This window comes from Chiloscyllium punctatum, chromosome 26 (genome assembly GCF_047496795.1).
Source record: "Chiloscyllium punctatum isolate Juve2018m chromosome 26, sChiPun1.3, whole genome shotgun sequence".
NCBI lineage: Eukaryota > Metazoa > Chordata > Chondrichthyes > Orectolobiformes > Hemiscylliidae > Chiloscyllium > Chiloscyllium punctatum.
The window spans coordinates 57,209,801-57,228,686 of NC_092764.1; the positions used below are offsets into that span (position 1 = coordinate 57,209,801).

At 41.9% G+C, this 18,886-nt stretch overlaps 1 protein-coding gene across 1 annotated transcript in view; it reads left to right on the forward strand.

Moving 5' to 3' along the window:
- LOC140453247 (BTB/POZ domain-containing protein KCTD19-like) overlaps positions 1 to 18,886 on the forward strand; it is a 136,229-nt gene that overhangs the window by 75,049 nt on the left and 42,294 nt on the right. The window contains exon 10 of the mRNA XM_072547820.1: positions 13,337 to 13,420. Within this exon, the coding sequence (XP_072403921.1) occupies positions 13,337 to 13,420 (84 nt within the window). The remainder of the gene's footprint in view (positions 1 to 13,336; positions 13,421 to 18,886) is intronic.

Genomic DNA, 18,886 nt, shown 5'->3' on the forward strand with positions numbered 1-18,886 from the left:
GAGAAGCTGCATTCTTCAATAGTACCCTAGGGAGAGATTTTGGCCCAATCACAATGAAGGAGCAGTAATATGTTCTCAAGTCAGGATGGTGTATGATTAAGAATGAAATTGCAATGGGGACATTTCCATGTGCCTGTGCTCTTGTGCTTCCAGGTAGTAAAATATAATATTCTATTGTCTGATTATCTGATTGTCTGATTCTTTACTATTCTCTGCTCAGGTTGTGATTTGTTAAAGCTGAGAGCAGTGTCTGACAGAAGGGAACTGACCTTGAGGCATAGGCAATGAGCAAGCATTTTAAAGCATTGTTTAAAACACCTGCTCAGACTTTTAACTGGTTACTTAGAGTGAATCATCTCTGCATGTGTTTCACGCATAAAAAACACTTGAGTGAAGGTCTTAGGTTTGGAAGGTGCTATCAAAAGAGCCTTAGAAAGTTGTTGTAGTGCAATTTGTAGGCCGTACACAGCTGTACTTTGCATAACTCAAGCATTTAGCCCAAACAGTATGAAATAAGTGCAAAGCACTGACTCTAATGCTGACATTTTAACAACCCTCAGTGCCTCATCAGTGAATTTATAATTCCTGATTAGGTCCAGACAAAATCAAAGCCTTCTTTCACCGTACAAAATGTTGCAGATGTTATTATGCTACTCAAAATATGTGCAGGCTCGCTATTTATATGTCCACAGCTAGAAGACTGGTTGGGTATAGGACTATACATCAGGTTGCATCTAGCACCAGAAAACAGAAAGAAGTATCCCTGTTATGTAAATTTCTGTAAGATCTCACAGAAGTGTCATTCAGAAGCATTCATTTTGGGAGTCTCAGATAGTTGGACTCAACAGGGATTCTTGTTGAAGCATTCAGCACCAATAGGGAGAATCAATTGGAATTGGTATAGGATTAACGATTGTGACTAAATGGATGGCTGCAGTGGGATCCATGTACTCATACCTTTTGGGTCTCCATATTTAGATGAACTTATTTATCATGTGCTTTTTGAGAACCCTTGGGATGTGAAATACAAATAATATTCAGGAGTATCATTCAACATCTTGAAGGCATATAAAGTGTAGTGATTGTAACGCGGTCAACCAGGTGGACCTTAAAGCATATGAGTTCCCTGATTGGGACTGTTAATCTGGTCCCATCAGGGAACCCTAGCTGACAAATAAGAACAGACGTGTCAGACATTCTGTTCACTCTGAGAGCTGACTCTGAGGGAGCTAGATCAGTGTCAAGGATTCTCCATGTGTAAATAAAGGATAACTAGGTGATAGGATACTGGTCTCTGTGGAGTTACTTCAGTGGAAACGAGAGCAAAGCACACTCCTGATGAAATTAGCTTGCAATAGTCATCTTTGAGTTGGGGTAAGCATCATAAGCTTGACTCATTCGAACCTGCTGTTGAAGATTAGGCCCAATATGTGGAAAGAATGTTACTTTTCCTGGGCAAATGACATTAGGGCAGATGAAAAGCAATGATTTTTTTTTTACGGTTTGTGGACCCACAGCGTTTTTGGTTATTAGGAGCCTAACTTTCCCTGAGGCACCAGATACTAAAACCTTTCAGGATTTGACAGATTTAGTTAAGGAATGTTACAACCTCAAACCTTCTCTAATTCTGAGACACTATCGGTTTTGCTCGACAATTTGAGAACAATGGACATCCGTATCAGGACTTTTGACTAAGTTAAGATGACAGAGGCATAGACTTTTGTTTACCCCTGATTGAAATGCTGAGAGATCATTTGTTATGTGGGATTAATGATGTAACTATGCAAAATTGCCAACTAGTTGAAGCCAAACTTGACTTTAAACAGACACCATAGCTAACTTTATCATTGGAAAATGCAGCAAGTAGAGCATATTAATTGTGACATATTCCAATGGAAGTGGACACCCTCACCATTCCAACTGAGCTTGGACAACATGACTTGAATGAAGAAAATTGCATAGCCTCACTCAGGACATATCCTGAACAGAGGGGCTCTAGGTCAGCTCACAGCAAAACCCAAAACAAAGTCAAGCTGCAGCCAAATGGTTAACAATTGTTCAGGATCTGGGCCAGCAAGCCATTGTAATTGCTGCCAGCATGTGGACTCAAAACAGCAAAAAAGGTCCCACTAGATCTAACTTGAATAAGATAACTCATAGGCCAGTATCCAGGAGAGTGCACACTCTGGAAAGTCCATCCACATCTGGTTTGGAACAGTTAAATTGTTTAGCAACATCCACATCAGACTCAATCACAATAAACATCTGGTTAAATGGTCACCAGGATCTAACAGAGGTTGATACTAGTGTGGCTGTATGTGATCACAGAACCAATCTTTAACAAAGTTGCCTCTGGACTCCAGCCTTTAAGTTTGTGCAAGACCTCGGCTAGATTGAGAACCTATAGTGGGGAACATTTATAGATTGAATACAACTTTGGTTCCAATCTCTTATGAGAAACAACTAACTGGTAAAAGACTCAGGCCCAAAGCTTGATGGGTGAAATTGGTTGAGAAAGATTCACCTGGATTGGCTCAACATTTTTTGATTAGAAAATAGTTGCTTGAATGAAGTCCTGATTAAATACCCCGACATTTTTCAAGAAAGTCTAGGGACTATGAAGGGAGCCAAGGCCACTTTGCATATTGACCAGGAAACAATTCCATGATTCTGCAAGGCCTGCCTAGTGCCATTTGCCTTCTAGGCAAAAGTAAAGGCAGAAATTGGAAGACTGGAAACTGAAGGAATCAGCAAACCAGCCCAGTTTGTGAATTGGGCAGTACCTTTTGAAATGATTGTGAAGATTGGTTTGTCTTTGTGGGGATCTTAAGCAAGCAATAAACTGCTTTTCACAACTGGATAAATATTTAACTCTCGCATAGAGAATTTATATGCAAGGCTGGCAGGGGGCTATCCTTCATGAAGCTAACATGAGCCAGGTGTACTTGCAATTGCTATTAGATGAGGATTCTTAGTATGCTACAATTAATACCCATAAGGATTTTTACCAATATACAAGGCTGCCATATGAGGTATTATCAGCCTGTGCAATATTTCAGCATACGATGGAAAACATTTTGCAAGGTCTACCCCAGGTCAGCATTTATCTAGATGATGAGCTAATATCAGGGAAGACCAATAAGGAGCACTTAGAGAACTTGGACATAGTCCTTAGGCATTATTCACAAGCAGTTTTATACCTTAGAAAGGAAAAATGTGTGTTTCGTGAACTAGAGAGTCACCAAGACCATGCTACACCTGTTGGACTATAAAATGAGGGTGATCAAAGGTGCCCCGGCTCCCACGTCTGCACTAGAGCTTGAATCTTTCCTCAGGCTGGCGAATTATTACAGGAAGTTCATACATAACCTGGCTTCCATCCTAGAATCTTTGTATCAACTCTTTAAAAAGTGTAAATCTTGGAAATGGTTGCCTGGCCAATCCACAGCTTTCAGGAAAGTGAAGCAACAGCTATCATCCTTTAAGGCGTTGGCACACTGTGATCCCAAGTGAGATCTGTTTTCGACGTGTGATGCCTCCCCATATGGCATTGGTCTCGTAGTTGGTATCATATGGTATCAGCTCATAGTTGGACCAGTGGAGAGGAACGGCCAATAGTATATACATCCAGGATTTTGGCTACTGCAGTGTGTAAATATGCCCAGGTAGAGAAGCAAGGTTTGGTGATCATACTTGGAGTCAGGAAGATACACCAATATCTTTACAGACATAAATTTGCAATATAACAGACCACAAGCCTCTGCTGGGTATAATCAGAGGACAAGGCAGTGTGGTCCTTGCTTCAGGCTGAATTCAGTGTTGGGCTGTAATACTAAGTGTGCATAATTGCCAGTAGGAACACCCTCCACAAGGCCAAGTAACAAATGTGGATGCATTGAACTGCCTCTCACTGGTAGATACACCACTGATGGTATGGCCACTGGAAGAGTGCATTGTGATTTTAAACTTTCTGGACACGTTTCCAGTAACAGCTGATAATATCAGACTTTGGACGCAGAAAGATCCGGTCCTTGCAAAGCTGAAACAGCTGGTGATGGTGGGGGAAACTAAAGGGCCGTCACAACCAGAATAGAAACCTTTTTGAACTTGGAGAGACCAGATCACAGTAGAGGATGGCATGTTATTATAGGGAGCAAGAGTGATTGTTCTGAACAAAGGTCATCACAGATACTGGCTAAACTCCACCAGGGTCATCCAGGAGTTTCCAAAATGGATATGTTGGCAAGTAGTTATGTCTGGTGGCCAGGATTGGATGCAAGCATAGCCACATTGATGGGACAGTTCCCAGAGTGCCAACAAGCAGCTGCCCTATGGGAATGGCCAGGTAAAGCCTGTATTCGGTTACTTGTTGACTGTGCAGGTCCTCTCATTAGCTCAATGTTCTTAATCATTGTGGATGCCCACTCAAGTGGAATGAAGATGGGAAAACTGTTTGCATCTTTTGCAATACACAGACTCCACCCCCCCCCCCAAGAAGTGTTACTCACCAATAATGGGCCATCATTTACCAGCAGGGAAATTGAGTATTTCCTAAAGTTGAATGGTATTTGACATACAAGGACAGCTCCATACTATTCATCATCTAATGGTCTGGCAGAAAGAACAGTCCAAACTTTGAAGGCAGATTAAAGAAACAGGTAACAGCTTTACCAGCTACCTATTTGGTTATAGGACCACCTCTCATGCAACTAAATGGATAGCTCCAACAGATTTGCTAACAGAGAGAAGACTCCACACCAGGTTAAATCTGATGTTTCCAGACCTGGTGCGAGAGGCTGAAATGGCGTCAAGAACACCAATCTGGGACATTAGATTCCACTAAGCAAGAGAGATACTTTACTTCAGTGAATGAAGTTAGGTGTAGAAACCGGGGTAATTTCCTTGCATGGGTAAGAGGCATGGTTGATGTGAGGTCAGGTCCAGTGACGTAAAGAGTTTGGGTAGGTGCGATAGTCCTGAACAAGGATGTGGACAATATGAAAGCTGCAAACTTTCAAATGGCGTGAGAGCAAACATGCCCAACTCCTCAACAGCCTTTCCAACTGTTCTGGAACCCTTTGGTTCCCCCTCTCCTTCAGGCATTGAAGATACCTCAGAGTCTGAGATGGACACACCAGATATCACTGCCTCAATGTTTTTGCTGCCTCAAGAAGAGAATGAATTTCTTCCAAGATGCTCTGGGCACAAGAGTTGAGCTGCTGTGTGTTACATTCTGCTCATATGAGAGGCAGAGTTGGAGGAATCTGACTTGGTGCTAAAACACACTAGGATGAGCTACAAAAAAAGAACAGGCCTATGTTCTTGGACTCTGATGGGGAGGAATGTAAATGATTGTAACAAGGTCAGCCAGGTGGGCCACATAGAATGAGATCCCTGATTGGGGCTGTTAATCTGGTCCCATCAGGAGCCCTGGCTTACAAAGAACAGGAGTGCCAGACACGCTGTTCACTCTGAAAGCTGGCTCTGAGGGAGCCGGATCAGTGTCAAGGACTCTACATGTGTAAGTAAAGGGTTGACATGGTGACGAGATGCCTGGCTCTGTATAGTTATTTCATAATGGATTTCAGGAACCTGTAAAGAAAGTGATAACTCTTTCGTCATCTTGTGAGGAGTCCTCATGAACAGGGGATCAATTACACTATAAGTCTTCATTGCTAAAGAACTTGGATGCTTTGTAAAGGACACTTTCATGGAGGATTGTCTTGAGGGGATATTAATGACAGACATGTTTTATACAGTTAAATTGTGACCTAAAAAGAGCTATCAATAGATAAAATCTGGCAGAATCATAGAATCCCTACAGTGTGCCATTCAACCCATCAATTCCACATTGACCCTCCAAAGTGCATCCTACCTTGCCTCATTCCCCTACCCTATAATTCAGTAGATGGATGATAACACACCCTCTTACTGACCAATTTTCATCTTAAGGAACAGTTGGAAGCACTTGCAAGAAGGCTTTAGGCTCTGACAACTTTTCTTCTATAGTACTGAAGACTTGTGCTCCAGATCAAGCTGTGCCCTCGTGAGACTGTTTCAGTACAGCTACAAAACTGACATCTCTCTGACAATGTAGAAAACTTCCAAGGTAGGTCTGGTCTACAAAAGATTAGAGAAATCTAATTATTCCAATTGCCAGCCTCTTTATGAAAACTCAACACACCCTTGGAAGGTAGCCACCAACTTTGATTGATTAGCAAAACAGATGTAAGAGAACAAAAATACATTGCCTATGGGACAAAGTTATTATTTGTAAGGCCTGCATCATCAGCACATTACTGTGTGGTGGTGAAGCTTATACCTAAAAAGAACAAAAGATCGGTAACGTCCATCTCTGGTTTCTACACACTCCATGACATCACATGGAAAATATAGGGCTGAATCTTATGTTTTTTTGCCTAGTCCCAGTTGCATTGAGTTTTTTTTAAGGGATTTCTGCCACAGGCCTTGTGAGTTTTCTTGCTGCATTTGCCAAACTTGTTGCATGAACTATTTATCCCACCCATGGCATCCATAATTTCAGATTTCACTTCATCTTACTATGTGTTGTTCCTAGAAAATAAATTCCACTCAGCAAATATCTGCTGAACAACTTGTACCACTTGCATTATGCTGTGCTTGAAAACCTGGAGTTCAATTGAATGGACATTGGAATTCCAAAGTTGTGCTGCTTGCTCAAGGACAGATTGTGAACAGGTCAGAGAAGGGAAAGATGGTGCTACAATTCTGTAAAGGACGTGAAGGTCCAAGTCTAGGAACTGGTATAGAGGGTCATTTTCTTCCCTGAGAATCATCAGGAGGTTACACCACCTGTCAGCTTCTTCAAGGCTACTAGCCAATTCACCGTGTTCTTCATGGTCTGAAACAATGGCCAGGTAACGCCCCAAGAATATCAGTGATCTTCTCTGTAGCATGAGGGTAAGTGCCACACTTTTCTCTGCCAGCTTGCATTCACTTTATATCTGCACCCTTCTCCCATCAAGGTTTATGCTCTGGTACTCTCAGTAATATCTTCCCTGACTTACTGTCACTCCTCCCAAGCTTGTACACCCTGAATTCAATATGACCTCTGTATTTATCTTCTCACTACCTGGATACACATCGCTACATTTTGCCCACCTGCACAGCAGCAATAGCCATGCCATTCACTGTCATCACATTCGATCTGTCTCTTTCTCTTATAACAGGAGAAGATAATAAAACAGAGGAAGCCCTTACAGGTAGAGGAATGCCAACATTAAGCTCCTCAGTCTATATGAGGAGAAAATCCTGCCTCTCCTGTGGGGTACTGAAATATCCAAGTCCTGAAAACTAAGTACCACTCTTCATTCTACTGCACTCTTCAACTAACCCTGCAATGCCTTTCATTGTACATCATTTCTAACTATTGACCACTCCGACTGCTATTTCCTATCTTGAAAATATAGCCACATCTCATTGTGTGAAATGCCTGGCTCTTCCAGAAGCCAGTTCCTTGGTCTCTGAGGAAGACAGTACTGAAGCTTCCAAGCAGGCCTCAGCAAGACTGTGCCGGCAGCCCAGATTCTGACACCTCTGTGGAAATATTAGGCAGAGAGAGTATGGAACCACAACCTGATGAGCACCTCCCTGTGACAGCTCCACTGCTGACTGAGGAAGAAATGCTCCAGGCCACATTGAGTTAGAGAACTGCTGGAGACCTGGCACCTGCTTAATCTCAAACAGCAGAAGGCTCTGTGGTATTGGCAATCAGCAACTTCAACTACATGCACAGAATCAGCAGATGTTACTTGTGAATCGATGGACCATTTTGCCCAGAACTGCAGCGGTGCAACAAATCATAATTCTCTGTCTGCCCCCTTGGCCAGATTGGTGGCTGCCATTGAAGAACCAGGTCCAAGGTCTGCTGTACGGGCACACGGGCCTGCAATCCAATACCTCAGCCATTGATCATCAACACTGAAGGCATGGAAACGGGAGGGATGGGGAACCTAGCACTCTAAAACGTAGAACATTACAGCGCAGTACAGGCCCTTCGGCCCTCAATGTTGCGCCGCCCTGTCATACTAAGCTGAAGCCCATCCCACCTACACTATTCCACGTACATCCATATGCCTGTCCAATGACGACTTGAATGCACTTAAACTTGGCAAATCTACTACCGTTGCAGGCAAAGCATTCCATACCCTTACTACTCTCTGAGTAAAGAAACTACCTCTGACATCTGTCTTATACCTATGCCCCCCCCCCTCACTTTAAAGTTGTGTCGGAAAAAGACTCTCCCTGTCCACCCTATCTAACCCTCTCTTTATCTTGCATGTCTCTATTAAGTCACTTCTCAACCTCCTTCTCTCTAACGAGAACAGCCTCTAGGCCCTCAGCCTTTTCTCGTAAGACATTCCTTCCATACCAGGCAACATCCTAGTAAATCTCCTCTGTACCCTTTCCAAAGCTTCCACATCCTTCTTATAATGCAGTGACCAGAACTGTACATAATATTCCAAGCGTGGCCGTACCAGAGCTTTGTACAGCTGCAGCAAAACCTCCTGGTTCCAGAACTCAATCCCTCTATTAATAAAGGCCAAAACACTCTGTGTCTTCTTAACAACCCTGTCAATCTGGTGGCAACGTTCAGGGATCTGTGTACATGGACACCGAGATCTCTCTGCTCATCTGCACTCCCAAGAATCTTACCATTAGCCCAGTACTTTGCATTCTGATTACTCCGTCCAAAGTGTATCACCTTACACTCGTCCACATTAAACTCTATTTGCCACCTCTCAGCCTAGCTCTGCATCCTATCTATGTCTCTCTGCAACCTACTACATCCTTCGTCACTATCCACAACTCCACCGACCTTAGATGCTCCTATGGATACAGAAGTGTCAGGAGGCATCCAGCCAGGGATGGAACCATACAAAGGTGCCTTAGAGGTCTCCACTCAGGATAGTTCAGAGATGGCTGGCCCTTCACCTCCAACCTGACTGTCCCCTCTCACCTTGGAAGTTGAAGCCAAGGAAGGTCAACTTGTGCATGGCATGTATGGCTTGTCTAAATGCAAATACCCCCTGGGATCACCCAACTTCCATGGTCAATGGGTTCCACTGCCAAGCCCTAGTAGGGGAGAGATGAAGATGATGATTGATTGTATTTAGTGGCATGGATGGATAACGTGATTTTGCACTTTTTAAAAATATAAACATCATAATTTTACCTTATTGTTGTTTCTCTGTCTTTTGTAAAAGCCATTATTATAGAATCAGGCATCACTTCATAACTACAAACTGTTCCTATGGATGGAAGTCTGTGTTGACACTCTGTTCCATGATCTGAAAGCAAGAGGAACAAGGCAAACACAGAGCTGAGGGTGCTGGTGACATCTTTGGCCCACCTTGTTTTATATTTCTATTCTTTTGTGGCCTCTGTACCCAAATGTGCACATGTCAACGAGTTATTTAGTGATGCCAATGGCAGGGAGGTGTGACACACATAATGGAAATGCATTAGGATGGTCAGGAAAAAAGGACTCTCAAACTCTGTGTCTAGTATAGTACATGGTTCTTTGTGTAATGTCCTTTACCTTTAAAAACCCTGACGTCAGTGGGCCTGAATCTCTTTTCTCACAGGCTCTATCACTTACCTGACCACGAAGACCATGTACATATCCATTTTCTTCCTAACTATACATTTTCAATTTCCAGCACGGTGGAACACGGCCTTTGCCTCAATGTATTGGTAAGTTCCCAAATATCAACCCCTTTCCAATCATCCTTTAGCCACTCCATTGATTTTCCACCTCTCCTGATGGCCACCCAATCTATCTACATGTACCTGGATCTGCTCACTTTCCTACCCAGCCCCTAGCTTATGAGGAAACCTTGCCAAGTTTAGTAATCCACCCTGTCCCAACCCATTAAAACCAGGCTACTCCTGACTCTGCATGATCTCCCATCCTACATGACTCCTTTACCATTTACGCTTTACTGCATCCTCCCCTTGCAGAAATTCTTGCCCCCCTTCATGGTTGTCATTCCCCATTTCATCCAAATCTACAGCCTCGAGTCTGGTATACTAATTTGCAAAGTCTATTCCCATAGCAACAGCTGCACTTGCTTTCTCCCCAACTCACTTTCCCCTTAATTTCTGCATGTGGAGCCAATGTTGCAACCATGGCCTATTCCCTTTGTGACTCCAGACAATCCTGGATGAGATGTCGTCAGATTCCTGATTGATGACTGTGTCTGCAAGACTGGGCACTCTGGATCCATAGGACTGGCTGTGACTCACTCCATGGACTGCAGAGGCATGCACTCTCTTACCAAAACACTCCAACTGGATATCATTCCTCTTGAGACATATGGAGACTGCCCTTGATTGATTAGTGCTTCCTTGTAGTTCAGTGAGGACTAATCCCCTAAGACTTTGGGATAGAACAGATTGCTTGCTGCAAGTGCAGTGTGTTTGCTATGTATTGTCCATGTGTGACATTGACATAACACACTGCTGCACAGTAAGATGTATACCATCTAGACTGAAGACTGCTGACCAGCAAGTCAAGCTGTCTGATTGTGTGATTGTGCTATTCGGCATATCAAGGCAAGGCAATAATGAGATGAGTTGGATAGTTAACAAGGTGTTCAAAAAGCAATGATCTCCCTTAATTGGCAACTTGTTACTGCCCAGTGAGAAACTTGCCATGTTGCTTCCGAAAAGCATAAAAGATGGAGTGAGTTTACCTCTGCATCAGGGGCTGAAGTTCAGGTCGCACCTGCTCTAAAATATCTAGAAGATGGAATGAGATTCTCCCGGTGTTGAGATCAGCCTTGCCAGGCTTCTGTCTGATTCTGGCCCAAATCCTTTCACAACCCATGTTACTCAGACAGTCTACAGAGCTAGCAAAGTGACATAATATGTCATTGACAATGTAAGAATCTGCTAATTTTGGGTTCTGTCAATGACTAGTCTGAGTCTGCAGCTCAGACCTTATTGCAGCATTGATCTAAACATGGCTAAGAGAATTTCGGAGCTGAAGTGAGGTTGATGGTCCTTTATATCAAGGTAGCATTTGACCAAATGTGGCGTCAAAGAGCCTTAGTAAAATTGAAGTCAATGGGAATGGAGTTGGGGTTGGGGGGGTGTGTGGTGAATTCTTCACTGGTTAGATTCATACTTAAAACAAGGGAAAATAGTTGTTAAAGGCCAATCATCTCAGCCCCAAGACATAGCTGCAGGAATTCCACTGTTTAGGGCCCTGGGCCCAATCATTTCAACAGTTTCATTAAAAGTCAAAAGTGTGGATGTTTATCAGTGACTACACAATGCTCTTTGTCATTCTCAACCTTTTGGTTAATGAAGAAATCTATGCTCACATGCAACAAGGGTGTTAAGCAACATTCACACCACACATGCCAGACTATGATCCCCTCCAAAAAGGAGAATCTAAGCACCTTGGCCCCCCAACCCCCCTAACATCAATGGTTTTATATTCACCATATCCCAATTAATCCATATTGGTGTCACGTGATTTACTATTGACCACAAACTTAACTCAGAAGTACTGTGACAACAAGAATAGTTAGAGGCTGGAATTTTTGAGCTGGGTAATTAATCTCCTGCATTTCTAAAGACTTCCTACTATCTACAAAGCAGTCAGGAATGTGATGGGAATCTTTCCACTTCCATGGATGAATGCAGCTTCAAGAACATTCAATAGAATCAATAACAGGTAGGACGAAGCTGCTTGCTTGACTGCCAACCTATCCATTGCATTAATTTGTTCCACCACTGCTACATTCATGTGTACCATCAATAGGCTCGACTGAGATAAATCATCAAGGCGGCTTCAAGCATACTACTGTGCTGTTTGTGACATGATTTTAATCCAGTGACATTGATAGAATAGCAATATATCTCTAAGTCAGTTTGGGTGTGACTTAGAGGGAAACTTGCATGTGGTGATGTTCCCATGCAGTTCCTGCCTTTGTCTTCCAGTAATGGTTGCAAACTTCTCTTTCATTGAACTCACTGATCTAAAATATTCTGATAAAATATTCTTATAATGTGATCTAAAATACTCACTTAGTTTCTCCAGAATATTGTATGAGTTCCATGAATTAAGCATTATTAGCTATTTTTACTTAATTTTTAGAGGAGTGAAAATACTCCGTTATTGTTTGTCTCTTTTTCCTCATTCAGCTTTGAGAATGGATAATTTTTGTTTTGAAATGATCACGTTGTTTGGAAACCTAGAGAAGCTGAAGGCAAGATGCCAAGCTCAGAGGGTGATTTATTTTTAATGTTCTAAGGCCCTGGCTTTATTTGAACTGATTAAAATATAGTATAGATGGCATTCTGTTACAGCAATTTGGTTTTCCATTAGTAAAGTTCTTTAACAAATACAAAATCTAACTCTACATGTGATTTCAATCCATCTCTGTTAGAACACAAAGATATCCATCAATTTTACCTTCTGAAAACATCCTAAATTTAGGGTTGACCACTTTAACCACCCATACTTCAGTTATGGAGGACTTGAATGGGCAGCACTGCAGATAGGCAGGATGTTGCTGTCTGTGCAGTTTTTAAAAAACATTCTTTTCGAAGAAGCTAATAGCTTTTGCTTGTTTGACTCCTGTGGCAGTGGCTTTGAAATGACAATAATAGCCAGCATGGTGGCACTTATGAATCTGAGCACCAAACACTTTGTCAACACCTATGAATCGAACAGAATCACAGGAGCTGCGAGGCAGGCATTTGTAAACAATGCTAGAATGTTGGCCCTGCAGTCTGTCATCAGCAGTCCACTCCTATGCATTGGCTGGGAGAATTGTTATCAGCCTCAGAATGTGGGACTTGTTAGACCTTTAAATGACCTCACTAGTGAACAAGTACCTGACACCGCCTTGTCAAAATGGGGCAGAGACAGGAGCATGCTGTCAAAGTGGTACAACATTTTCCAGCACCAGTTTTCCTATCTTCCTGCTTCTAGTCCCACTTCTGATGTGACTCAAAAATTCTGTCTGGAATCTATGCGTAGAATAAATGAGACAACACCTGAGTGAATGTTTAGTTTACAAACATTCTCATTGTATCATGGTATTATTTTTGATTAATGTTCATAAATGGTACAGTGCAATGTTAAGAATCTATTCCTTGCAATCTAATTTGGAAAATATTTAATGCACTTTATTTAAGACTAAATATGATATAACTAGTGTTTTAGCCTTGTTATGAAACAATGTTCTAAATATTGCATTAATGTCAAAAGACTAATACCTCATGTCAATCATAACAATACTATCATTGTTCTTTATTCAAATCCATTTTCAAATTGCAGGGAATGGCCATTACTGTGTCAAGAAATAGAAGAATGTAAAATTCCTGCACTTTCTGAAGCATTGTTTCACTGTGAACAGTACAGGTATTAAACTGTAAAATAAATTTTAAACACATTGCCACGTTTAATGTAGATTTATGTAAAATTATTGTCTGGTTCAGATGATTAGTTATATCAGCAGCACTTTATATATTGCAAATGAATAAGCATATTTCATAATTATTGCTATACTTTCAGTTCTTGAACATGTATTCTGATTAAAACTACACAAAGATTTGAGGACCAATTATTATCAAAGTTACCACATAGTGGAGGGTGGGCATAAGAAACTAGTCTTAATATGAACAAATATTTTTTTTAAAAAAAAGGATTGGTAGCAAAAATTACATTGAAATAGCCATGGGAAGAAATCAAAAGCAATTTAATTTTTTCTTTGTAAACATGCTGAACAAAGGAGATGACAGGCCTCTGAAAATAAGCAATTTTAGAAAGCTACAGTTTATGTTCAAAGAACTTGATAAGGAAATGGAGAAGTTTGAAATCAGACAAGTATTTCAGATTTCTAGATTTTAATGCTGAAAATTGAGGTTTATTCAAGGATACTGTCATTACTCTAAAATGGCTCACTTCAATAAACAAGATTTGAAACAATTTTACTTGTTGAAATTAAATCTCATATCAGAAAGGTAGTGAACATATGAATGTGTGTTCAGGATAGATTTATGCGCCTTGATATTAGCAAGATAACAATACTGAGAAAAATAATGGGCTAATTTTTTCCCTAAAATCTGGCTAAATGTTAATTTCAGGGAGTTTCATGGAGAGTTTCTCTTTGTTTTCTCCTACAATTTTACACTAATTACTTCATTACATATGCATTAAGTATTTAGTGGTAGAAGTCTCGCTGCTGTCAGATGCTTCTGGATTCCTTGCTACACTTAAATCTCAGCTGTGTACTTTTTCAAATGCTGTAAGTCATGAATAACTCTTCACAGTTGCAGTGTTTGAAGAATTACCCTAGAGATAAGTTGGCATCCCATTTTGCTGACAGAGACCTGGAGGTGAAGATGGACTAGAGAGTTGTCCTTTTTCCTCCGGACCGTCACATGAGACTACAGCACCAGTCCCTGCAAACCTTGTCTGATGTTTCCTTCAGGGTCAGCGCAGTGCTCACAGTCCAGAGGAATGCCTAGGAATGTCAGAAGATGATTAATGACCTTCCTTTCTCAACAAGAATAAATGCCACAATCTTTGCTCTGATGCCCCTCACTCACTCAAACTTTGCCACTGCATGCACCTTTCACCAAGTGTAGTATTCTTCCTCAATCACTCTTACCTAGCCCCTCCCCAAAATACTAAGCTTCCTGTTCACTCACTTGGGACACCTCAACACCTTTCTTTAACTTGCGTTAACACTGACAACTTGTCAGCCACTTTCACTGAAACTCTGCCCTTGTCTGATTGCAGGCGAAAATGACAAACAGCAACATGATGGAGAGGACCGAGGCAGGTGTTGGACTGCCCAACATTTGTCTGCTCAGCCCCTTTGAGGAGAGAATCCTTGCCTTAGAGGGTGACTACTTATTTGGTGATGCCAAAACCTCCATGACTCAGCAACCAAGTAAGGTTCCTTGTCTAGCATGTTGCTGTTCTCCCATTACCACCACTATGATGTATTCTTAACATGCCTAAGTTACTACATTTTACTCCACAGCTTAATACCCATTTTTCCTTCGGCATGGATGGCATCAACCAGCCCCTCCAGACATCATTTCCTCCAATATCTGTGAGGAAGAAGGCACAGAATTCTCAGTGGATGCACTGGCAAGCTGACTCCCATGCCTTCCCCTATTTTAGTTACTGACACCTTAATGGTTATTGAGATTAGAATTGGGAGCACATTCTGATGATCACATCATGGGCACGTTTCTGCAGTGGTTGAGGAAGTAATGCCCCAGGTTGTTGGCCTTTGAGGACTGTTGAAGACTAGGCAACTGCTCAGCCCCAGAAAGAAGACGACCCCATGGTATCAGCCATTAATAACTTTATTGAGATGGAAAACAGAAATGGACAGCGGGCAGTTTTGTTGGAGACACTCAGTAAATTGAATTGGAAGAGTCCATCAACGCTGTCTGTACTGTGCTGTCTTCAGCATGCTTGCATCTTACTGTCTCTATGGACAAGTCAGTGGTTTCCATGGAGAGTCAGATCTAGCCAAATACTAAATGACTGATGGACATGCCAACATTGCTTTAGCCATTGGTGATTAACACCAATAACAAAACAACAGAAGTACAAAGGAGGTTGACCTCCCTCCAGGTCCCTCTTCCCCAGAAGGAGACAGCATGGTGCCAGGAAGACCCATGCACAGGCTCACCAATAATTTCTTAGGAAAAACAAAAGGTGTGGCATCTCTACAACTCCTGTGGGATTTCAAGCTGAGGAGTGTGAGCCTTCATCTAGCCAGGAGACACAGCATGTATGGGCCTTCTAGACTCAAAAGTTATTGGGGTCATCTGCCCTAAATACCATGGTGAACAGGCTTCTGAGTAGGGCAGACCACGCCTTCCCCCCCCCCCCACCCCCCCTAGTCATCCCAGTTATGGACAGACAACAATGTTTTGAGGTAATGGGAGGGCAAGGGAAAGGAAAGTCTTCTGAAGCGCATAACAGGCATGGGTAACATTTCATTGTACATAGAATATCATATTTGTAAACACATTGGCACTTTAAATCATTACCTTTCTGATCGATAGCACTGCATTTTCACAACAGCTACAATAATGAATCTCCAGAGACTTCACTGTAGCCCTGTGAAAGCATAAAAGCTCAAAGACAGACTCTGATACTGAGGGACGTGAAAGAAAGTAAATCTACTCTGAAATGCTTCCATACAAGTGCAAGAAGCTTTAAAAATACTATATCAAAACTGGTGCTGATGTGTGGTGAGGATGTTTACAAGTCTAGTTAAACAAGTCTCGGATTGTCTTTTATCATGGATGGGTAGATGAGTAGGAAGGGTTTGGAGGGATATGGGCCGGATGCTGGCAGGTGGGACTAAATTGGGTTGGGATATCTGGTCGGCATGGACGGGTTGGACCAAAGGGTCTGTTTCCATGCTGTACATCTCTATGACTCTATGACTATCCTTCCTCAGTGCCATTCAATGTTAGAACCGTGTCTGAAGGATTGCCACTGTCTTCCTAATATCTAGTGTAGCATTACATTATCATTATTGAATATGGGAGTGCCGCCAGATGCTATAATGCCTTCAAACCCATTGTGAATGTTAATTTTTATTAAACAGCAGGAAAAGCAAAGAAAGAACTAAAACAAAAACTGGGTTAAATGGTATTGATTACCTTTGGTGCAGTAACAAATTTACAAGTGTGACTGATGACTTCACCCAACAGAGATCTCTTGGAAGAGGGTATAAATTAAGTCCCATCTGGCTCTCTGGACCCAATGCTTTATCATGGTGAAGATAATGTTTCTGTTGCTCAATAACCTCATCTTTCTTCTTCGAAGACTGCAGCTGCTCTCTCAGCTCTTCAGCATCCATCACATCTGCCCTCTGCCTGCTCTAGCTGTACAGAGGACAGCATGCAAGGATTATGCAACACACTCTTCAGCCCACTTAAAGGAGTAATTGACACTCTAGTTACATGTGCCCCTTGGGGATGAGTGTCCACATTAGATAGAATTCCTCATCAAGATTGAGAGTGATGTAGTTGATTCTATGACTAGGGTCCTGAGACAGTATTAGATCCAAGGATAAACTATATAAATTGGTGAAGAAAGACAGCAGACTTATGAAATAGGAGCAGTTTAGATTTTGGTGAAGGAGGACAAAGGAGTTGATTAAAAGGTGGAAAATAGAATATGAGAGTAAGCTTTTGGGGAATGTAAAATGTGACTTTAAAGTTTCAATCAGTGTATGAAGAGAAAAAGGTTGAAGGCAAATGTAGGTCCCTTACAGTCAGAAACAAAGGAATTTATAATGGGAAACAAAGAAATGGCTCTCTAACTAAATACATACTTTGCTTCTGTCTTCACAAAGGAGTTCACAAATAACATACCAGAGATATTGGGGAACACAAGGTTTAATGAAAGGGAAGAACTGAAGGCAGATAAATCCTCAGGGTCTGGTATCTACTCTGGGATATAGATTAAGGAAGTGGCCCTAGATCTACTAGATACATTGGTCATCATCCAAGATTTTATAGACTCAGGAACAGTTCCCACAATTTTGAGGTTAGGCAATGTAACCCCTTTATTTAAGAAGAGAAATGGAGAGAAAACAAGGAATTATAGACCAGTCAGCCTGATGTTGGCAGTGGAGAAAATGCAAGAGTCCATTATAAAAGATTTAATAGCTGAGCACTTGGGAAAACACTGGCAGGATCAGACAGAGTCCAAATGGATTTATGAAAGGGACATGCTTGCCAAATCCACTGAGATTCTTCAAGGTGATTCTGGGTGAGGGAGGGGGTGAGGTGATGGCGAAGGTTATGGAGGACAGTGCTTGTGATTTACTTGGACTTTCAGAAGGCTTTTGACAAAGTTCATTGATGACAATCCATCTGGACTTGACTAAGGATTACTGCTTTTAAACTTTAAGAGATAGTGATCCAAGCAAATGGTCATCAGTGTTTTTGTCTTATAAGTTGCTTCCATATGTTGTGGGTGTGATATTGACATAGCACAGTGCCAGACATAACATCCATCATCTTAATGGTTAATTGCTGGTAAACATGATAGGTTTGCCTAGCTTGTGTCTGTGCGATAAGGCAAGACAAAAGTACTGTGAACCTTTAAATTCTGAATGAGGCAGGACGCAAAAAGACAAGGATTAAGTGTATCCAAATAGGTGTAAAGTAAGTGCTAAGTAGGCAAGCTAAAATCCAGAGATACATCCTGTTCTAATGTGTGTTCCTGTGTGCAAAGCAGCTTGGACACAGCATTGCAATGAAAGGTGTTGGTGAGCTTCAGAGATGGTGAACCATATTTTAAGTAAAATCATAACAGGTGGCACAATAGTTCAGTGGTTGACACTGCTGCCTCACAGTGCCAAGGACCCAGTTTTGATTCCAGCCCTGGGCAACTATGTTGAGTTTGCATTTTCTCCCCGTGTCTGTGTGGATTTCAACTGATGCTCTGGTTTCCTCCCACAGTTTGAAGATGTGCTGGCTAGGTGGATTGGCCTTGGGAAATACAAGATTACAGGGATAGGGTGGGAGGCAGTGGGTCTGGGTGTGATGCTCTTTGGAGGGTTAGTGTGACTCAATGTGCCAAATGGCCTCCTTCCACACCATTGGGATTCTCTGATCTATTATGTGATGACTTTGGTGCCTATCTGGTGCCAGCCACTTTGGACAGTACTTACGGAGCATACCCTGAGATGTTCTGGAATGCTGGCCAAAATGGATGCCCAAAGAAAATAAGCTGAATTACAGTTGCTCTGATCTTGATTTTCATTTTGGGAATTCTTTCTGTCTAGTTTTTCTCCAATGTTTGGGACAAGAGTAACTTGCATATAAATGAGGTGAG